This window comes from Xiphophorus hellerii, chromosome 16 (genome assembly GCF_003331165.1).
Source record: "Xiphophorus hellerii strain 12219 chromosome 16, Xiphophorus_hellerii-4.1, whole genome shotgun sequence".
NCBI lineage: Eukaryota > Metazoa > Chordata > Actinopteri > Cyprinodontiformes > Poeciliidae > Xiphophorus > Xiphophorus hellerii.
The window spans coordinates 18,152,997-18,176,143 of record NC_045687.1 but is presented as its reverse complement, the minus strand read 5'-3'; the positions used below and the strand labels follow the sequence as shown (position 1 = coordinate 18,176,143).

The 23,147-nt window shown below is 41.2% G+C and overlaps 1 protein-coding gene across 1 annotated transcript in view; it reads right to left on the bottom strand.

Moving 5' to 3' along the window:
• Positions 1-19,337, bottom strand: part of myo15aa (myosin XVAa) — a 44,168-nt gene extending 24,831 nt beyond the window's left edge. Inside the window, exons 1-27 of the mRNA XM_032587015.1 lie at positions 13,884-19,337; positions 13,483-13,565; positions 13,304-13,367; positions 12,305-12,414; positions 11,891-11,965; positions 10,617-10,707; positions 10,473-10,478; positions 9,632-9,735; positions 9,478-9,541; positions 9,285-9,398; positions 9,033-9,197; positions 8,214-8,327; positions 6,122-6,180; positions 5,912-6,035; positions 5,067-5,162; positions 4,793-4,924; positions 4,588-4,713; positions 3,754-3,831; positions 3,498-3,658; positions 3,334-3,379; positions 3,130-3,254; positions 1,911-2,028; positions 1,589-1,764; positions 1,170-1,254; positions 935-988; positions 689-770; positions 288-418 (exon numbers count right to left, since the gene is read on the bottom strand). Of these exons, the coding sequence (XP_032442906.1) occupies positions 288-418; positions 689-770; positions 935-988; positions 1,170-1,254; positions 1,589-1,764; positions 1,911-2,028; positions 3,130-3,254; positions 3,334-3,379; positions 3,498-3,658; positions 3,754-3,831; positions 4,588-4,713; positions 4,793-4,924; positions 5,067-5,162; positions 5,912-6,035; positions 6,122-6,180; positions 8,214-8,327; positions 9,033-9,197; positions 9,285-9,398; positions 9,478-9,541; positions 9,632-9,735; positions 10,473-10,478; positions 10,617-10,707; positions 11,891-11,965; positions 12,305-12,414; positions 13,304-13,367; positions 13,483-13,565; positions 13,884-19,337 (8,037 nt within the window). The remainder of the gene's footprint in view (positions 1-287; positions 419-688; positions 771-934; positions 989-1,169; positions 1,255-1,588; positions 1,765-1,910; positions 2,029-3,129; positions 3,255-3,333; positions 3,380-3,497; positions 3,659-3,753; positions 3,832-4,587; positions 4,714-4,792; positions 4,925-5,066; positions 5,163-5,911; positions 6,036-6,121; positions 6,181-8,213; positions 8,328-9,032; positions 9,198-9,284; positions 9,399-9,477; positions 9,542-9,631; positions 9,736-10,472; positions 10,479-10,616; positions 10,708-11,890; positions 11,966-12,304; positions 12,415-13,303; positions 13,368-13,482; positions 13,566-13,883) is intronic.
• Positions 19,338-23,147: the final 3,810 nt, after the last annotated feature.

Here is a 23,147-nt window from a genome sequence, read left to right as displayed (position 1 = left end):
TGTTCAAGATTGTGCTTAATTACAGGGTAATTAAGCACATAAAATGTCATGAAAACACGCCTGGACACACAGTCAGAGCTACAGCAGAAAAGTTTAAAGGAATCCATATTCATGTGCTTTTATGGCCGAGTTATGCACTACTTTGTGTCTGTTGATTTAAAATCTCCGTATCCCGAAACGCACTGATGTTTGTGGCTGGAGCGTGACAGACCTTGAGTAGCGCAGGACTACAGTCTGTGGTTAATAATCAGGCTGCCATTTTGTGAGAAGGTTTATCAACATCTTACCCTGAAGTGGACCTGTACGTAGCGGTAAAAAGGATGGTTGTTGATGTCCAGAGGCAAAGTGAGCTGAGCTTCTTCCTGGATGTGAGGAGCCTGCAGCAAGGCCAAGCAGTCTGCGTGCAGCTCCCTCCTGACTGAGGTGACGCAGAGGCAGCAGAGAGCCAAAAAGATTAGTTCACACTCCGTGCACCATCAGGATGCTGACCAGACAGGTTATTTTGAGCTTCTTCGAAGACGCCATTAAAGTCCGTATTTTTCACCTTTTTGTTTTATTTAGTAACTACTATCGCTCCTACCCAGCTTGATCACGCACCTTTAACGAGCTGTCAGAGTCTCAGAGCATAAATTATGAGTAGGTTCATCATGTGATGAACACTTAATGTGAAGGATGAACATCTACCCACCTGCTGCCGTCTGCAGGAGAGCGCCAAGTTCTGCAGGAATCACAAGATGGGTTACATTCACCACTTCGCGCTTCGTCAGCTCCTAAAAGAGTGGTTCAGGGTTTTTTTTTGTGTGTGCAAAAATTAAAGTGAACAGAACTGATTAACCCTGCACACTACAACACATATTTGGGAAAAACATGTTTATTAATATTTACAGAATATTATTTAGATGTAATGTAAGTTCTAGGGGAGCATCCATCCTACCATCTCTCTCTTCCTCCTCTCTTCTTCAACTTTCCTCTTGGCTTCAAACTTCATCTGGAAACAGATCGCAAAAATCACACTTTTTTATTTCCATTTATGACAATCGGATGTAAAAAAACAAACAAAAAATGAAAATAAATCTTTTGCATTTGTTTTCTAAAAAAAAAATGCTTTCTGTTTTTGCCAAACAAATAAAAAGCAAATGACACTGCATGGGAAAAGAGAGTGGATGCACCTTTATGTATTGTTTGCGGTTGACATACATTCGCACATAAGAGCGGAACCGGACCAGACTCTCCCTCATTTTCACGTAGCGCTTCCTACAGAGGAAAATGACAATTTACGTCATAGTAAAACTGATCTAATTAATAAAAATGAACAAACCTTTCCAGTTGCCTCCTCACCTTCCTGATATATTAACACATTTTCATACAAAATTGTAAATAAACCAAAGTAAATCAAAAGTGGGTAGTACTCGTTACATTGAGTAACTTTTTTGGAAAAAAGGTACTTATATGAGTAGTTTTACTGCACTGTGCCTTTTTCTTTTACTTGAGTAATATTATTATTTCTATGTATTCATTTTGCTCCCCAGTTTCCCCTGTTAAACTCGTCTTTAGCCGGGGCTGCTAGCATGTTTAAGTCACATCTCACCTGAGAAGAAAGCCCCGGCTGTGCGCCTGAAACCCGATGATCTTGTTGCGAAATTCGACAAATCGCTTCCTGACGAAGAACATGCGGGCGTAGCGCTGCAGAGTGAGCGCGGCGAGCTCTCGGCATCGCTCTCGTTTGCACTCCAACAGCTGGTAGACGTCCTCTTTCAGAAACAGCTGCCATTTACACACACGAAAAAGGTCACCTTCAAATGCAATCCATAAACTTACAACAAAAAGGATGGACACAATGAAGACATTATGTGCAGTAGAAGAACACGGTTGCACCAGGTTGTTGTCTCTGTCGAGGTGACGTCTCTCACCTTCGTGACCCCAATGTGGAAGGCCCCGGGTCGGAGGGGACACAGCTTGCTCAGCATGATCACACAGTTTTCTCCGTTTGCTGGAGGCGGCTGTTTAAGTCCAACCAGAGATTTATACCTGAGAGAGAAAATTCACCAGTTTGAGAAAAAAAAAAAAGCTTAATTTAATGTAGAACCCCTGGTGAGGGTTTTTAATATCAACCGGTGTGATTATTGGACCTTCTCATTCATGCTAATTATACAGCTCTGGGAAAAAATGAAGAGCCCACTGCACTGAACCCCACTGAAAACCTCCTGGCTACTCCACCGAATACTGATTTCTGAACTCTTCCAGAGTTAAAACATTAGTATTGTTGTTTCTAAATGAGTATGAACTTGTTTTCTTTGCATTCTTTGACATCTGAAAGCACTGCATCTTTTTTTCGTAATTTTGACCATTTCTCATTTTTTGCTAATAAATCTTTGCTTGGAATTTTGGAGACATGTTGTCAGTAGTTTGTAGAATAAAAGAACGGAGTTCATTTTACTCAAACATATACAGATAGAAAGCGAAATCAGATAAACTGATCATTGTAAGTGGTCTCTTAATTTTTTTTCCAGAGCTCTATATGCATATAATTGCTTGATCTGATAAATGTGGAATTATCTGGCATCTGGAAATTATTCCCAAGAATAAACAAGATCCCTGCAATTCCCTTCCAGATATCTTGGCTAATTTATTTTTATCATTATGCCACAGAAAGAAGCGGCATGTGAGGAGCCGCCTTAAAATAAATCCACTGCTGTCCCTCAAATCCACTCAAATGAATTAATTAGAAGCTACCAAAAGTTAATCTTGCGTATTCTGATTAGATTTAGACAGTGAGAATAAAAAGGACATGTTTTTTTTTCCATTTAGTTTTTTTCAGTTTATAGTAACATCTCATTTCATCTGGGAATGGAACACAGCAGAAGTCACGTCAGCGGTTTTTTTGTACTAATTTTTTGTTGTCCACTACACTTTGAATCAGGAGTAATTCCAACTTTTTCTACTGCACATCTTCTATGAGATGTTTCTGACGTCGTAAAAGTCTAACGTCGTCATTTTTGGCAATCAGAGTTTTATGACTTTGCATCAGTTAGTTCTTACATTTACGTTTTGCAAATAATTTAGCTAAAATGTCTCCTCTGTGCTACTGAAGGCAGATCTCAGTGGTTCTTCGCATCCAGGCCTTGGTACCTGAAGAGAAAGACGTAGAATGGCATTCTGACCGGGTAGCCCTCTCTGCGGATCCTGATGGTCTCCAGGACCCCGGAGTGTCGCAGCTGGCTGCTGACCAGCTCGTCCTCAAACACGGCTGGCCGCTGTTCACAGTTGGACAAATGCACCGATTCACACGTGAATCCGCCAAGAGCTCAAACGTACAGAACGTAGATGGTGTACCTTCATATTATTTGGCTTAATGCAGCGAACAAAAAAAGGGTTGCACCTGAAATGAAAGAATGAATAGATTATAAAGATATCACACACACACATGTTTTCTTTTTAATCTAAAGCTAATTTGGTTAATTTGACCCTTGACATTTTTAGTAGCAGGTCCGCTTCACCTCTCCATCTTTTCCACGAGCTCCAGCAGCGATTGCTGGAACTTGCTGCTGACGGTGGGCGGCTGGTACTTCCTGGTGACTGAGCTGCTCTTCCTCATGTGGCCTCCTCCTCTCTGCTGAGCCATGGCGTCTGCGTGAGCCAAGAACAGGTTTGACACCATCTACAAACACACACACAAACACACGGCTTTTATGCAACTTATCAGTAACTGACCTTTGAGTGTACTTTTTAATTAAATGTCATTTTTGGACTTACCTTGTTTCTGCTCTGAATGAACAGGTCCAACACTTCCTGCCGAACCTGATCGTAGTTCTTATCAAGGAACTTATAAACCTGGGTCAGAGACATCTGGCATCATCAAATGATAAAATATAAACAGACCCACATTTTGTGACTTGGAAAAGTATTCATGCCCCCTGCACATTTCCAGTCGTTTTCGTGCTACAACCTCAAACTTTAATGTTTTTTTAAAGGTGATAAACCAACACAAAGTAGGGCATTAATGCAGTTATTTTGTAAAGAAAAACACGGTTCATGGTATTTTTACAAAATGACATGAATCTAAAAGATAGAATTTGTATTAGTATTCAGCCCTCTTTACTCAAATACTCCCAAATACAATCTAGTGCAACCAAATGTCTTAATATCTCCTCTACCTGGTAAGTAGAGCCCGGCCCGGTTCAGAAAAAATAAAGCTTTTTGGCCTTCATACAAGATTTTTAGCTGTAAATGCAATAAAAGGTACTTTTAAGGCATTGACCCTAAGATCTGAAAACAAATGCACCAAAACACTGTTCAACTTTACGAAACAGTGAAATAAATGTATAATAAAATTTTTATAAATGACTTATTTTGTGTTATAAGAAAGTTATTGTTCAGTTGAAAGCAACAAAAATGTCTGGAGTTGACAAAAAAAAAAGCTCAAGTGGTTTGACTGCTGAAGGTTTTTTGAAATACATAATTTTGGTTTGAAATAGTTAGCTGGAGATAGGCACCAGTACCCCTCCTGACCCCACGAGGGACAACGGTGTTAGAAAATGGATGGATGGTTTGAAATATCTAAATGATGAGCTATGAGCAGCTGAGTACCTGGTAGGTGACCCGACCAGCAAAGTGCTTGATGGTGAACTCTGGGAGCGGCATCTTTGGCTTCACATACAGTGGATTGTGGCCATGGTGATAGTGACACTTTTGCAGGAAAGTGTGGTCTGTCGCCTGGCAACAAATTAGCACGACTCACACTTTGATCATTTATATATTTTGCACATGTTGCACACGGTGCGACAATCCTCACCTGAGGGAAACAGCTCTGGTCGTCCAGAACCCTCAGTATCCCATGAGGCTTAGCGGCGATGATGTCGATGCAGGGCTGGTTGTCGTTAAATGTGATGTCCTGCCATGGGATCTGCTCTCTGCTGTACTCCTCCTGCAGCGGGATCACATGTTTCAGACGGGATCCGTTTTACATCTCTGCACATGCAGTCGCTGCTTTCTGCGAGACCTGAGTTTCTCAGGAAGTCTGTGTGTGTGTGAAATCGAGCCACCCTGCAGGCGTGACGCCGACTCACCAGTTCCTCCCTGAACACGATCCTGTTGAAGAAGAATTGCAGGTATTCGTTTGCATAATTAATGCAGAGCTGCTCGAAGCTGTTGAAGGCCAGATCCTGTCGCCACAAACACACACAGCAGGTGATTCTTCACGTGTGATCTTCCGATCGGACGATTATTCAGGATCTGATCTCTAAAGTTGAGCACAGGAAAGTTAGAGAGCGGTTCGTGGTTCCGCAGACCGGTGTGCTGAATGAGCTGCAGGTTTCCCAAAACTCGACTAAACCCTTATACCGTCATATATATATTATTTATTTCACATTGAGATCACTTTAGAATAAGCAAATTTAGTCAAGTAATATAATCTACACTGTACAACTTGTCTAAAAACCTTTATTTACAACACATGAGATTTTTACTTTAAAAAAATATCCTAATTGTTAGCAGAGCCTTGATTTCTTAACCCGTGTGGCTATTTTTTTAATATATATCAGTGAGCTATGATGACAGAATAAATACATAAGTCAAAGATCTTTGTAGTAATTCTTTAGTTTAGTATTTTTAATGATATTGTGTCTGATGGGACAAAATATTCCCAGGTCATTTAGACCTGGGAGTTATGCACAGCCTGCCCTGAATTTATGGCTTCTGGAAACTGTCTGCCTGGTGTGATAACGGGATCCAAAACAAGCAACCTATTGTGCTAAATTCAGGCTGCTACTTCCTGTGATCAGAGTCATCACGTTGGGGGTTTTTCCCATGAAATCTGTGTAGCCGCTCTCGGCAAAGGAAAATTAGGCAAAACTCCCGACATTTTTTATTTAATTCTCCCTGACAGAATACAAAATCTGCAACACTCGCCTACCTCAAATCCATAAATGTCCAGAACAGAGATGGAGAGGCTGTGTTGGCGAGGGTACACCTGAGCGTTGATCCTCTCGGTTAACCAATGGAAGATAAGCGAGTACAGAATCTTGGCAACAGCATCTCTAAAAAGTCAAAATGAATTTCTACAATCAGGAGGGGCTTATGTGTGAACCACTAGGGTTGGGTCTTGTCACCTATTTTCTCTCACCTGGCATCAACAGCATTTTCCACACTCAAAGGGCTGTAGATTTTGTCCCTCATTGTCTCCTGTGGGAGAAAACCGAGCAATAATACCCATTTAGGGATTGGGTTGATGCATTTCAGTTAACTTAAACATTTTGCGGACACTATTTTACTGCATTTATTCTCCCTCTTTTTTTTTTGTATTCCCTCCTCCTCATCTCCATCACATGCTTTGCTTCCTGTCAGCTCTTCCGCCTCACTTCTACTCGCCACCTCATCGACTCGGCAGATAAAGAGCGCTTTGAGATTCGAGAGCTTCCTTTGCCAAAATCCACTTGACCAGCACATACAGACTCTCAATGCGCGCACAAATCCAGCCAGAGGAAAGAGCTGGTAGCACTGACCCCTCTCCCGTTACATGCGCACCTTTGTAATCAGAGTTTGAATAATGCAAAAGGCTCTTGTGTTGTGTATATAAGCAGGTGGCAGACATAAGATTTCTCTCTCTCGCCACCATCACTTCCTTCTTGGAGGATTACAAGTCGATCGGATTGGATAAACTAGGCTGGCTTGTGGGAAAGCCTTTATTTTTGACTAAACATTTCTATTTTTTCCACATGATTTGGCTCATCAATCCAATGTGCAAGTGAAAAACAAAGGATAAAAGCATGGATTTCCCCTGTGACGTCTGTTTTATAAGCATAAGCGGATGGGAGAGTTTGCCTCATAACTATAACTTTTGTTTGGCTCCACAGTGATGAAGATCTGAAGAAGGTGCAAGCTTCTACTTCAGGATCTATCTGGAGCAAAGAAGAAAAGTTTTATTAACTTTTACTTTACTGCAAAGGAGACAAAATCAGACTTCTTCCTATTATCTGAAACTATCTGTGGAAATTTGACATGAGTGGACTTCAAATTTCTCAGAGAAGCACTTAGAAAGACTTAAGTGAAAGAAAAAATGTGACTTTTCTTCCATGTTTTGCTCGTGGTTATGGATGAGGCATAAAAAAAGTTTTGACAAAATCTCATTAGAAGGCTTAAGTGTCTATTTATAGATCTATTTATTGGCATCTTGTTGCTGTTTGTGTTTCAGGAGGCGGAGGAGGATGAGTGGTCGCTTGGTATCTGTTTTGATTCAGAATGTGCAGGTGAGGCGCATCAATGAAATGTAAAACATTTCAGCTACAGCAGCACCGTTTAGATCAGGGGTGTCAAACTCCAGTCCTCGAGGGCCGCTGTCCTGCAGTTTTTAGATGTGCCACAGGTACAAAACATTGGAATGAAATGACTTAATTACCTTCTCCTTGTGTAGATCAGTTCTCCAGAGTCTTAATGACCTAATTATTCTGGTGGTGCAGCAAAGGCACATCTAAAACTTGCAGGACTGTGGCCCTTGAGGACTGGAGTTTCAGACCCCTGGTTTAGATCAAAGTAATGTGATGTGGTAAAATGGCCCAGTCAAAGTCCAGACATAATCCAGCTGTGGATCTGGAGCAAGATTTAATAGTTGACGTTCACAGGTAATCTGACTTTGCTTGAGCTACTTTGCAGAGAAGAATTGAAAAAGAAAGATGTCTCTAAATTAGTCGAGACATACCAAATAAAGTCCTGTCCAGGGAATACAGAGCACAAATAAAACCCAATCTTTTCAGACATCTTTTTTTTTTAAATTACAAAATAAATTTCTCTCTTCACAATTATGCACTTGTTTGTGAAAAGCAAACAAGTTAATTGTGAAAATGCTGAAAAAATAGAACAAAGAAAACCAGGCGGACAACAATGGGAGTGGATCAGTGACAGCACTTATTTTTTGTTGTCTATTTTCCGTGTGTGTGTAGGTGTGTAGGGGTGTGTGTGTTGACACACATGCATCTAATTGTGTCTATGTAAAGGACACTGGGGCCAATACAATGCTTTCATTGTCCCCACACCTGTGTAAGCAAGACAACAAGGCTGCCACATGAACCAGTCAATCTACTTCAGAGGAGTCAAGATGTCGAAAGTTAAGCAGTGATAACAAAACTATAAGGAAAGGAGAAGAACATGTCATCTCTAACACATCCGGAAATAAAATATAGACTTCTTAAACAGAAAATTCAACCTGGTTTGACACTGACCGTGACTTTGTACGTAATGGCTTTCTGTAGTCCTTCTGGTGAGATCTGCAGCAGTTCTGCCACCACCCTGATCTCCTGCGCGCTCACCACTGACGCCACCTCCTGGCCATCAGCCTCCAGCGCAGCAAGGAAAAGGGAAAATGTGTTCAATCTGTTGAGAAATCGCTGTAGGGAAATCAACCTTAATGTGGTTGATCTCATCTCAGTTTAAGATGAGCTGGGAAGTGCACCTCAGTAAATAAAATTTATTTCTGCAAGTCATTCCAACGGTAAGACTTAAATAAACACCCAGTTATTGCCTGTGTTGTGTCATATTTTAATAATCATGTTTAGCACTTACTTTCACTGATATTCCTCCATTTGTCACCATAGTTACACTTATTGTGTAGCGGGATGGTACTTTTTGTGACAAATACCAATTACTGACAGTAGTTAGCGTCACAACAGTTGGCAAATCCCTTTGGTTTTCTGCCCTTCATGTAGAAAACACTCAACTCAGGTGTGACTTCATTACCAGTTTCTACTAGAGGGAAATTGAATGCAGTATTGTCAAAGTGTTTGATAAAAAGATTCAATATCGGACTGGCAGCTCAATGTCAGCTTAATGGGCGCAACATCTTTCCAATCAATGTTCTATTGATAACAGTAGCAAGAGTTAAACCCATGTATCATACACAGAAACAAAGCTGAAATACAATTATTTCTAATAGACTCATTTGGATAGTGTAATTGTTTTTAACTCAGAGTACTTTAAAAAGTAAGTAGATACAAAATGCAGAGAGGGTGATAACTGCAAAATAGGTAATCAGCCTAGAATACTACCTCATGTTTCTGAAAGTAAACATTGCCCAGGTGCAGTATGGACGCGAGGACTCTAAAGATGGCCGACTGGTCCTCGGGGGTGAAGTGAAGGATTTCCATGGCAGAGAGCAGACGTTGGAAATCGTCTGCATCACTCTTTCCTCTTATCAAATAGTCCCCTCCCTTTATTCAGAGACAGAGTTTAAACCGAAGAGCGAGCTGGATGAAACGATCTGCGAGGAAGACACTGTGTCGCTCGCTGTCTTATACCTGGTTGAGGTAATAGTAGGTTTCAGCATCTTGCAGGTAGAAAGCCTGTTTCTGCTGAGAAGGAAGACCTGCCAGCATCTCGTAGAAGATGTGATAGTTCCTCTCATCTTTGGCCTGAAGCAGACATCAGCAGATCATTCCACAGACAGCTAACTACATAAAAACATCATGCTGTAGCTGTATCAGAAGCTACCTGAAAGACAATGCGGGACTTTTCCAGCAGATACTGAGAGGTTATGGCACCACTGATTATACCACTAGACAAACAAATACAAGGGGGAAAAAAGATAACACATAAGTAGGATTACAAAGGAGTTGAAGAATCAAAATTTCTCTTCCGTACTCACTCCTCCAGGTAGACCTCTATGTATTTCCCAAAGCGGCTAGAATTATTGTTTCGCACAGTTTTGGCATTTCCAAAGGATTCCAGCAGAGGCGCCGCCTCAAGGATCTACCAGGTGTTCAAACACAAAGCAAGTCACACACTTTGATCACAGGAACCACGAAGGCACACAGAAACACACACACACACACACACGGACACTGAAACTCTGTCAGCTAACATTTTTACACATCCATCCAGAACAAACCGTTCTAAATCAAACACGTCCGTCACTTGTCGGAGACTAAGAAGTATTAATATTGATTGGGGTCAATATTAACCAATATTGATAAGCAGTTGTGTAAATGCAGCAGCACTAGCACATATTATGTATATATAAGAGCGGTAAGGACTGGTCTTTTTTACAATTGATTATCAAGAGAATGTGAAGAAAGAGAAGTCAAACTTTTATGAAGATCTAATAAAGATTACTCAGAGAAGTCCAGAAGTCCAGTGAGTTTGTTTACAAAAATGCAGAAACTACAAATCAATCTGAAAAACTATCCCAAAAGTCTTAAATTTGTAAAAATGTCCTAGAGTTTTTACATTTGAGGTTATCAAACTACCCAGAAATTAAGAAGAGGCCTTAGGGTTAAACAAAGCAAAGGGAAAGAAAAAATCTCAACAAGATGTGCATCAAGACAAGAAAACTAAACACAAGCCACAGTAACAATCACTCAAAATGTTGTTAGTGTTCAAGTAGGATTACTAAAACAAGGACACTAACAACACATCACATTTAAATGCTAATTAACAGAATATAAGATGAGTGGTAAAAGGCGTATACACTCAGAAAGGACGACTACCTCAATCTTTCCTCATGAAAAGCAATCATAGATTAAAATAAAAGAGGAGACAAACACATGGAGAGAGGGATTACAAATCCACATAATTTGGTTTATCAAAGTATATCAGTATCAGTTTGTACAGGTCAGGATGTGTGTTCATACCTGTTGCACAGGATTTGAATTGTGATCTATTGCAGCCAGGTAGCGAAGCACAAGTTTGGTAGCCTCTGTTTTTCCAGACCCACTCTCCCCACTAAAACACATTAAAACTCTGTTACTGACAATCCACCACCCATTAACTTTTTAAAGACTCCTTAATAGGTGTATAACATATGCTTAACAGGCAAATAAAGACTAAACTTAACACTAAATATTTAGTTAGCAAGGTAACTAATTAGTGGTCATCAAACTGAGACCCCCAATAGTAATCCTGCTATCCTTGCGGTATAAAACACAAATCGCCCCAAAACACAAAGAGCTTTTTCTTTACTTAAAGACCTCAGTTATTTGATTCTCATTATCACCCTGTTGGTGCTCGTTAAGTGTTTGACTTAATTGACTAAGTTACATGAACACTTCACTTCAGCTCACATTAGGCAAAGACTCAATTCCACTTTTAAATTAAAGTATCCAAAACAGTCTCTCACATGCAGCTAGGCCAACACACAAATATCCAGTGCTGTGCCACTGCCAAGGGATTAGCACTAAGTACCACCATTACGCAGGCCACGCCAGCAGACGGTAGAACGGTGTGTGTTTTGTGTGTTTAAGGGACTATGGCACCTTCGCAACTTTCCAGCATAAAGTTTCAGCTTGCAGCCTGCTTGGCTAAGAATCAGGCCATTAATGGTCACTGAACACTAGACCTCAGTTAGCCCTTGACAAGCACTCGCTGACACACGCGCACACACAAACCGATGGTCCACACACAAAGATTCAGACCTCTGAAAGACAATCTGCTCCTGGACCAGACCTTGCTGGGCTTCCCTTACAGGTGTCTCCTTCCAAATATGGCTAAAGTGTTCGAGTCGTGTGAGAGGTCTTTTTATGTCAGGTGCCAATTTCTGCTCATTTCTACACAAACACAAACCCTTATCTATCCAAGCATCCCCAATGTTTCTAAACGAGATTTGCCTTGGCAAATGTTAAACTTTTTTTATATTGTGTCACATTATGAATGCATTTTATTGGGATTATTTTTATCAACACAAATAGGTGTATAATTGTGAAGTGGGAGCAAAAGGTTCCATATTTGTTAACATTTTTTTACATAAAAAATCTGAAAACGTAGCCCTATAGAAAGTTTGTATACGGAACGATTTTCAAGCTTTGCCACAGACTCTTAATTAGATTTAGGTCATTCTACTACACAAAGGACCATTAATTCATTTAAAGTGAATATCCTCATTTAAAGAGAACGTGAACACATTTCCTACCTGATTATTATGACCTGGTTTTCTTTGGCATCCATCATTTTGGAGTAAGCAGCATTTGCTATGGCAAACAAATGCCTGCGAGACAAAAAGCAGAGGTAAAAATGTCAACTAACTGAGAACATGTGAAATCACAAATAAACAAAAAGCACCAGATTATTTCTTCTTTTTTTATGTTTTCAGCCAGTAGCTTCTTCAACTCAACTGCATTAAGGAGGAACATGGGAGATGACTCCTGTACGCACTTTTAGCTATATGCAGAGATCAGATTCCCATTATGTTCCAATATGTTTTTGTAGTACATTTTAAATAAATTGTTTGCTCTTGTTACAGTCAGAATCTGTACTGTAAGTATACTGGAAAATCCTTGCCTCTTTGTTTTGTTTTGCATGCTTGCTATGAGCAAACTTTACTTACGGAGGGTGTTCTCCCAGAGCACGACCCTTGTACAGCAGCACAACGTCAGTTCCATAAATGTTGTACATCTTGTAGGGATTCACAGACACCAGTATGCTACCTATGTATGTCTGGATGAGATGAGTCAAGAGTGACATAAGTAATGGAAGTGAAGCAAACAAATATTTAAATAGTCCTATGAATAAAAGAGTGGACGAGGCCCTTTACAGATTTCTTTTTTTTTTGTCTTGTCACGTCATTAATTAAATAAAATTTAAGAAAATACAAAATGTGGTTTTTAAATGATTTAAATAAGATTATTCAAACCAAACTGGGCCTATGCAGTAATAATAATTGCATAGGCTCATTACCAGTTCTTTCAAATTCTGCATGAAAGCTGTTGTCTAACCAATTATTATGTTAATTACTTTTTCCTATATAACCAGGTTTGCATGATTTCTTTTTTCCAATCAGAGTGCTTACTCTGGTTATTGATGACCTGAAAATGTAGGCCTGTCACAATAACTAATGTTTCTTGATGATTAATTGTCCCAAAAGTTATTGCGATAAACAATAATGTTGTTTTGAGACAATTTGCCAGTAATATCATGGCAATAATGGCATAATAATGCAAGAACACATTCTCAAAGATCAATAAACTTTAAATTCTAATTGGCATTTAACACAGGAAATTAATACATTTTAAATATCCAAAATAAATCAACAAAACAACAGAAACAACAAATAAAATTAATTATAAGGTCTCCAAAAAAAGGTTTAGTTGAGACCAAAACTCCAGACTGAAAACTTTTATCTTCCAGTTTTTGGTAGAAAGAGAAAAACAATAAATCATGAGATTGGAAATGATTGAATTTGTTTTATTTCGTCATGTGATTAATTGACTTATTGATTATTGTGACAGGCCTAGAAACATGTAAAAGAAAATGCAAAACAAGCAAAAAAATGTAAATCTTTATGGAGTCAAATAATTTTTTATAGCACTTTTTAGTCAGTACTTACGTAAATAAGCTGTCTGTCAAACCTTCTCCTTAAATTCAGCAAAACAGCTCCCTCATGCATCTCACTAAAAAAACAGAAAGCAGGTTTGTCTTTTAAGTTTCCTCAGTATTTGTTGTTTGACGCTGCTTAATATCAGAGTGGAAGGTTTTTACATTTTTGCCATCTGAGTGAAAACTTACTCTAACTGAGTCATGTCTTCCACACCGTCTTCCTCCCTGAAGTCCCGATGAGTGATTGTGGGCATGCTTCTGATTGAGTACATCTATAATTCAAGTGTATACAGACATAAATCAGGACATCAAGTAACAACACAGGCCTGCATTTGACAAACATGGACAAGTTGCTTTAGAGAAAAATTTTAATTTACTTTTTTCTTCTGACTTGTGGTTTACCACCCATCCGTAATGTTAGACTTATTTGCAACCTTGTTTGCAAATGCTTCCTTACATTTTATTGTTATCTTCAACAAACCCTTCAACCATTGCTTATCTTTCTGCTTCATTGATATCATGCAGGAAATAATTGCTGTCTAATGTAATTATAGTATGGCAGCATTTGTTATACCATTCTAGATTATTACCTTGTCATACCATTGCCCCTGAGGTTCCCCCTCTCTGTTTAGATTCCACTGCCCTGGTCCCTCCCCTTCAGGTCTTTGTCTCATTAGACTCCGGGTGTGTTCAGGAAATTCTCCATCTCCGTACATTGACCACTTGTTGAGGTTCTCCACTGTCCCATGAGGGAGAACCCTCTCTGCCCCCCAAACATCTAGATCTTCTTGCATGACGTCCGCTCCTGAACCTTGTGCCCAGTGCTGTTCGGGTCCAGCTCCTTGGACATGTGGTGATACTACAGCATATGAAGGAAGCCGAAAAGAAGCCCCCTGTAGGTGAGATTTCCGTAAAGCACCAGAAAGGTTAAGGGGTTGTGGAGCTCTGGGGGCTCCAAGCCGTGTCATGATATTACCTTCAGGGAGACGATAATTTGCTCCACGAAGGTTTGGGTTCTTTGATAATGCCTTTGACAGGTCAAGCGATTGAGGTGAAGAAGCAGCCTGGGAGCGTGTCATGAGTGTTCCATCTGGCAAGCGGTAGGAAGAAGATCGGAGGTTCTGGTTGCGGAGAGCATTAGAGAGATCAAGTGAACGTTGCTCAGGAGTATTAGCAGTACCACGTTGCCTCAATAATGATGTGTCTGGGAGATTGTATGAAGCACCACGGATGTTGCTATTTAGCAAAGCACCAGAAAGGAGCGGACTTGAAGGACTTTGAGGCTGATTTTTTGAAAACAGAGATGATCCTTCTGGTAGTTGAAACTTTGCTTTGCGGAGGTTTGTGTTCATCAGAGCACTGGACAGCCCAAGTGAAGAGGATGCATTCTCAGCAGTCTCCACATTCTCTCCTGGACGTGTAAGAAATGATCCATCTGGTAGTCGATAAGAGGCCTTTCGGACATTTGAATTAAGAATGGCTGAGGAGAGCATGGGGGAGGAAGACACAGGGGCTGGCTCATTTCTAGTGACCAAAGTACCATCTGGCAACCTATATGTAGCTTTACGCACATTAGAGTTTAACAGGGCAGAGGACAACATGGAGGAAGACATGGGGGAAGGACCTGGAGCAAGTTCAACAGGTTCATTTCTGGTAACCAATGAGCCATCAGGTAGTCTGTATGTGGCTTGACGTAGATGTGGGTTCTGAAGAGCATTGGAGAGCACCGAGGGGGAAAGCCTTCCGTTACCAGCACCAACTCCAAGGTCATTTGTATTTGTAACTTCTATAGGACCCTTAGACATTGCCAAAGTACCACTTGGAAGCTTGAACATTGACCCTTGAATCTGGGAAGTTCGCAGTCCTCCAGAGAAAAGTGGGGAGCTACCTCTAACACTTCCTTGTGGAGGCGTGATGGAAGCTGGAGCTGGTGATGCTGAAGCTGGAGATAGGTGTTGCTGAAAAGGAGATGCAAAGGAAGCATTACGTAGCTGAGAGGTAAGCAAAGCGGAGGACAAGTGTGGAGAGGTAAGAGAAGAAGAGGGTAGAGGTGCTGCTGTTTGATGAGGATGTGAGGGAGGCAGAACAGTTGTATGGAGATTGGCACTGTGCTGTAGAGGGGATGAAAATGAGGCGGTGCGTAAGCGGGAATTTTGCATCAAAGCAGTGGATAAACCCTGAGGCCCATATGGGTTTACCATCTGGGTCTCTTGTGCAATGATTGATTCATCCCCCTGCATTCCTGGTATGGGAGAAGGGACCCTTTGCAAAGGTGTTGTAAAGCTAGCATTTTGCAAATAAGGATTATGGAGTGTATGCCCCAAATTAGGGGATGGTGGTAGTTGTTGAGGGAGAACCTGAGAACCTGGTAAGGCGTTGGTAAGCATGGGAGATGGACCTGGGTCCATTAGTGTGTAGTTATGCTGAGTAATCCCCTGTGATGGTAGGTGGACACCATGAGTAAGATTAGACTGAGGTACAAGAGGTTGAAAGGAAGCTGGCCCCAGACTGTGGGGTCTTACTAATCGATGAGGTAAGGGAGAAGCTGGGTGAGACATATGGTACATGGGAGAAGCAGCGCGGGAGGGCAGAGGAGATCTATGTGGCAGGGGCTGTGGAGATTGGGGTCTACTCTGGAGCCTTCGGATCGATGGCTGTGGAGAAACAGGACCACTCTGTTTTAAAGATGGCTGGGGAGATAGTGGGGGCACTGCTGGAGAAGCTCTGAATGACTGCCTTGATTGAAGAGATGGTTGGTTTCTGGGCATTCGTACTAAAGGCTGTCCACGACCTACAGGTCTGTGGAAGGCTCCTTGGACACTACCAGCTCGTTTGGTTTCCCTTAAACCTGCAGGCCGAGAGCTTGACCTAGCTAGCATGGTTGTTCCAGAACCCATTTCTCCTGAAGGAGAGGCAGGGCCTCTATGTATAGATGACCTAAAAGGGGCTACTTGCTGAGTTACAGGGGGTCCAGGTCTACTGCGTCTTTGTAAATAGGGATTAGCTGGTGAGGGTTTCACAGCTCCCATAGGGACATGGCTTCTCACTCCAGGACTTCCTCTCAGCCTGCGGGTAGAGGAGCGGGTTGGAAGGGGTCGAGCAGAGACCCGTGAAGGTGAAGGGGAGGGGGCATGATGGGGAGAAGTGGGCCGGAAAGACTTTGGTGGAGAACGGGATGCTTCAGGCTGAATTGGGCTCCGCCTTTGTGGAGAAGGAAGAGGTGGAGAAGGAGAACCCCTCATCATAGATGTTTGTTTTCTTCCTTTAAACAAATGTGGTCTCACAGGGGGCAGATGAACTGCATCTGGAGGAGGTTGCTGCCTGAAAGACAATCTTGGGGAAGAAGGTGGACTTTGTCTTTTTCTTAGTGATGCTCGTGGTGAAGCCAGAGGACTAGAAAGTGGGGAATGGGGTCTGACAGTGGAGGGACCCCTGTGTAACCCAATTCCCCTTCTTCCTTGTTTCAAGGATGGTTGAGCTCTTACTGACATCCCTCTCCTATAGTACGGTGGAGAAGAAGGGGGGCTTGATGTTCTCTGCCATTCAACTGGGGTTGTGGGCCGTTGACTTACCATTGAGGCCCGGTGAGTGTGTCTATGTAGGCGAGGAGAAATGTAAGGGTCTGACTGAAAGCCTGATTTGAAGTCCATTGGATGTGGTGAGAAGTGAGGTGAAGGAGGCCCTTGTACCCTTTGTGATCCCGGTCTTAACGACATCTGTGGAGAGAGAAGGGGACTCATTTTTCGGACTGGCACCGGGGAGACCATTGGTGAATGAAGTGGTGAATACACTGGTTGCTGCATTTGCAGGGCTCCTGGTGAAATTTGCCCCAACTGAAACATTTGTGAGTCCTGTGGTAGAGGTGCTTGATAAACCTGGGAAGAAAATTGAGGGGGTAAGGGAGACGGGGACACGTAGTTGGGAGGAACAGTAAAAGTGACATTAGTTAGCTGAGGAGAAGGAAGGTACTCTTGATGATTGATCACAGCTGTTGGAAAGATAGGATCTCCAAAAGGAATGGCGGGAAGTTGCTGATTGATGTCAATGGGCAAAGGAGACTGTGTAGAAAGGTATGCTGGGATGGGTTGTTCAAATTGTACATCTGACAGAATTTCCTGATTATTGAGAACCAAGGATGGATTGGTAGAAGGAAACATTTGGGGAGAGGGTTGAGTATGAAGAGAAGGTGGTGGCAAAGTTTCAACCTCTAGTCTCTCTTTTCCAAACAACATGACTTGGGGCCTAGGGACTCTGAACTGTTCAGATAGAAATGGTTCAGATACAGGGGAGAAAAATTGTTCCTGTCCAAATAGCTGTCCTGTCTCAGCCAGATTAAGTCCAGGATTCATAGTGACCTGTTGCTGATAAGGGTTGTACATTTGAGCACTTTGCGCATATGCAAGCATTGGGTCATTATATATTCCTGGGACTGTATCATAGATGCCGCTCATTATCCCATATGAGTTTGGCATACCATAGTTAGAAGCCATGTTGTGGTCAAAGTAATCCACATATTGTTCAGGGTAAAATGAGTCATGAAACCCATACATGGTATCATCATAATAACTATATGGGTCTGGCTCTACAGAGTACAAAAATCCATCTTCTCCATAGTAATACTCTTCCCCATCATGGCCATTGTAGTCTTCATATTCATCATCATAATAACCATATGGGTAACCAGAGTTATCTACATCATCATCATAGTAAAGATCATCATCATAATAAAAGTTGCCCTCATCATCATAATAACCATACTCATCCTCCCACTCATCATCATCATAGTATAATTGCTCTTCATAGGGATCAGTTGGGTCATAGTTAAATGGTTGTCTTTCAAAGCTTTGTGGTCCCCACCTGTTATGGTAGTCTTCTTCATATCCATAATTATCATCATATTCATAGGCTCCATTGTAATAATGTGTGTGTCCCCCTCTGGTATCCCTGCTAGCAAAGGATAGGTTCTTTTTTCCCCGTCGCCCTGCCCGCCCCCCATGCCGGCCATGACCCATAGAAGACAGGAACCTGCCCGTCAACCAGTTAGTTGTTGCGGCCATCCTACCAACCATCCAGCTTTTACTCTTAAATCCCTGTCCTGCTTTCTTTTTTCCAAACATTCCTTTGAACTTCCCTCCTAAACCCTTTGCCTCAGATGCCATTTTATTACCCTTATTTCCTAAGTTGGATAGATTCAGTGTTTTTTTAGATGTGGTTTCTTTAGAGGCGTCGTCTTTTTTGTTAAACAAACTGAAACCAGACAGACCAGGTTTTTTGTCAGCAGACCCAGATTTCCCCCCAAAGCCAGCAAAAAGCTTGCTGTTACCAAGAAGAGGTTTACCTCCAGAAGAGGGTTTCTTTTTTTTGGAAAGTCGTAGAAAGAGGCGAGAAGTACTTTTAAGGTTTCTCTTTGGTTTTGCTTTTTCAGCTTGTTTAGAAGGCAAGCTAAAAGGAGAGGACTTTCCAGCAATACTTGATAGGGCTTTGGAGGCTCCTTTAAGGTGAGATGTTGCATCTACTTTTTTAACTAAGTTCTTCTTTTGCCCCTCTGCAGCCAAGCCAATCATGCTCTTAGAAGCTCCTTTGAGATCACTCATCTGCTTTAGATTTACTGCATCCATGCCTTTTTTCACTTGTGGTTTTCTCTTTGGATCGCCTTCATCTTCCTCATCATCAGGGGAACCGCGTTTAGGTTTCATAGCCATAGCTTTGGATGCTCCTTTTAGAGCAGCCTTGCCTTTTCCCTTATCTCCCTTGGCTGCCTTCTTGGTTACCACCTCTTCTTCACTGTCACCACTTTCCTGTTCCTCAGACATAACCTCCTCTTCTTCTTCCTCTGAACCTTCTTCTGACTCACTGACAGGTTTCTTTCCTTTTCCCTTCTTCCCTTCATCTTTCCCCTTACCCTTTGCCGGTGGCTCCTCAGCCTTTTTGCCACCTTTTTTGTCATCTTTTGTTCCCTTCTTGTCTTCTTTTCCTCCCTTCTTTGGCTCATCTGATTTGCCTTTCTTAGCAGCTGATTTTGAGTCACCTTTCTTTGGTGCCATGGTACCTTCTCAGATTCTTCCAAGTTAGATGAAGTTCCCAAAAGTACTGCAAAAGCAAGTGAGTATAAAAAAGTCAATATGTTTTAACAGAATTAACATCCTTCCATTTGCTTCTCAGTCTATCACAAGTTTGAAAACCTTTGAAATGCCCTCTCTCCCAGGTCAGTTGCTCTGTAAAGTACCCTCAGACAAACCCCAGCCACTTTATGTTAAAACACGATCTAGTAATGGAGTCGAAATCTCAGCCATCTGTGCTCACTCGTGTTACGGTTCTCCTTCAGTTGTCAAAAAAAGAGCTGTTGTATAAGTTTAACAAGGAAGAAATTCATCCAGAGGAGTCACTAGTTTAATCCATTTGTGGTTTGAAGTGCAAAGTGCATCTCTTTTTCAAAAACAAAAGTAGTATCCAATGTAAGATCCTGTTCTTTTATGTATTTGTAAGCAACCTCCCAGGGTCACACAATAAATAAATTATCCTGTCATTCCAATGACAGAGTCAGTGTAGTCCTTTGTCTAATGTTCATTGTAAATCCGGTCCGTAAGCCCGGCAGGGAATCCTCATCGTGGCGGCCGCACCAACTTTGGCAGCAAGTCCCTCTGACAAGGAGAGCAAGCGTGAGTGCAATGGTGTGAGCCTCGGTGTCCTCTTTGTTTTAGACTGAGTGTCCATGTGTGTTTTATCTGTGGCTGTATCCTCCCACATCCACGTCAGCTTGCCTTTGTGACCTCCTGCAACCCTCTGTGTCTCTCTCTGGTTACTGAAGCCCTCATTCTAACGTTTCTGTCAGGTTTGACATCTTGTCGTATTTTTTTTGATGCATCTGCAATCAGAAACGAGCCCATGTCCTGTTTGCCTTCACCTGCATGTGCAATCTGAGTGAGCATTACCTTTTAAAGCCGCAAAGGGCACCTTAATATAGCAGGTGTACTATCTTGGTGTAACCATATCTACTGGTTCACTTGTGTATGAATAATGCACGCTGGCTGAGCTGTTGCTAAACTGTGTCTGAGCGGCAAAGGTACTCGGAGCCAAAAGATGCCCATCAGTAGCAGGACAGATCACAGCTGGGAATGATGATGTATGATACAACACTCATCCATCCAACGCTATCAGCTTACACCAATAATGCATGTAGAGGCCACAACTGTCACGCATGAAGATAAAAAGGATTCATATAATAAATTGGCTATGCAAAAACAAGAAATTAGTATGGCATTGTATAAAAAATATTCTTACTTTGAAATATAATCATATAACATGCACAACTGCAAATGTAACACCCTAGAAGCTTTAGTCAGTGGATTTCATGGACACATCATGTTGCATGTAGTTGTTAATAGTTGCTAATCTATAACGTTTCTAGAAAGAATAAACTATAAAACAATATCAACTTTTCTAGTAGGTTATGTGCTTTAAAAACATAAATAAATGTATGCCTTTCTCTGGCTGAACTTCAGGGTGTAACATGGGGTTGGGAACTGATTTTGAGTACAGCTGGGCGTTAGTGTAGTGATAAGGAGGTTTGGGGCTCATTCATCGATGATGGGTTGATATTCCACAAGGTCATCTCAGTGGCAGAAATGAATGTTTAATGGGTGCCCTGTGTTCCTCCTACGCAGACAGGATGAAACATTCATCACAGGCTCCTCTAAATATATCACAACCCAGGTCAACCCAACCCTGGCCTTCTTGTGCACAAATAGGAATAAACAGAAACGATTTAAGTCAAAGGTTGGCAGCCAGGGGCTAAAGAGCAGGTGAAAGTGACATTTTTATTTTACATCATCATCCTTCACACAGTGCAATCCATACCAGACCTCTTTTTGCCACCTTTAAATATCAGTTTATGACGACAATCCTGAATTTGTTTTATTGGGATTTCATGTAATAGATCAACAAAAGTATGTTGTGTATTAATTATGAAGCACAAGAAAATTGAAGAGTCTGAAAGTGATTTTGTGGAACATGAAATCCTGTAATGTCTTTGAAGAATGTGTGCCATGCATGATTCATCACAGTGAACAATGGGCATAATTCACAGTGTTCCACCATCTCAGGACCAGGTACCATTCTTTTCCATGACATCACCACTTGGTTTTATTATTATTGTTTTTCCTTTAAAGGTTAAACTGACCTTCTAATTATTAAATGTTCTATGAATACCCCCCAGCAGTCCCTAGGGTTCCACTATAGCTTTGAAGAAACTAGCCTTTGCAGGTATTGCCATTGAGTTGCATGCAATTTTATGAGTTGTAACTGGATCATGGTTGTGATGTTTAAGTCAGCGGTGCACACTGATGCAGTTACTCAACTCATGTCCAAAGACACTGTGGAGGGCTGGATAATTTGCTAATCACACTGTGCATTGTTTTAAATGCAAAGGAAGACAATGTTGGAGAACAGTTTTCCTATGGCACCATGTTTTCCACTACTGTCAAAATGAAAGCATTGTCCCGCAGTAATAGTGTGACAGCAGTGAACCAAACATCTGATGCATTCGAGCACAGATGTGATTCACTGCATGGTTTTATTGAGGCCTAATTGAGCGAAGAGTGTCGAATCCAAATTCATACCACGCTTTTCCTCATCCTTCACTTTGGGTTATACATGTCACCTTCACATAAATCCCCTTAAAACCTTTACGTCTTTGGTTGTTATGTGAAAATACAAAAAGCTAGACGTGGCAAGAAACATTTTTGACCTCTAATAATTACTGAGCTGACGTCTGCATCACATTTCCCGGGAGCAGTGACCACAACAATCCGCTACATATCCTACAGGATGGGCATGTAAAGGTAGCAGACATTGGTATCATTTATCTACAGACATACAATAGATAAGGGGATATTCATGGCAAGTAGGTACAGGGAAAAGTTCAAAAGTTCCTCAGCCCACATCTGATATACTGAGTAGTATTATTCAACAAACATGTAAAGCACCACATGTACACTATAGGGAATGTTTGATAAGCATCTTCTGGTTATGGTTGGATGAATGAGTGAACTGGTGCTGACCAGGTCAATGGCAGAGATAGGAGAAATGGAGACAATGGCAAAAAGAAGGTACTCAGAAGAAGTTACATCAAAAAAGAGAAATAAATGAAGCATCTGCACAAAGATGATGGCCAGTAGTTGTTTCAGATCGACTAAAACTGTGATTTTCTGTTAATATGGAGTAAAGTTAGGTAGTGAGAGTGTAGCCAAGAGATTCTGCCTCTTTATGCCAATCAATAACAAGCACACAACATGAAGATTCAGGCATGTAATGAAGACTGCCTAGGATGAAGAATAAATGATGTCAATCACCAGAGGTGACTCAACAAAATTAAAATGAACTTTTGCCCTTTGCAGTCTATCAGAGGCAAAAAATACTAAGCATGTGTGAGCATGCTAACCTAACCCTAACCTTAACCCCATGCATGAGCATGAGATCATATAACATAAGAATATTGATAACTGCACTTGTAAGAATGTAAGGTATTACATTTATTTATTTATTTAGATTTAAATTTACAGACTGAAGCACAAATACCAAATAAGAAACACGGAAAATTTATGTCATTTTTAAATACTCACTGCACAGAATAGAATAGGACAGAAGAAAAAATTGCGAATATCAGTGCAAGTAATATTAATATCACAAGACTATCTAGAATGCTGATATATTCCAAGAATCAGTTGTTCACACTTTGCATGTCAATAAGATATTGAGCCTTTTGAATAGTTTCACTGCAATTAAGGTCCACAAAATATTTCTATAAAAACTACAGAAATCAGGCAATGTTACAGAAAAAATAATTGATATTTCAG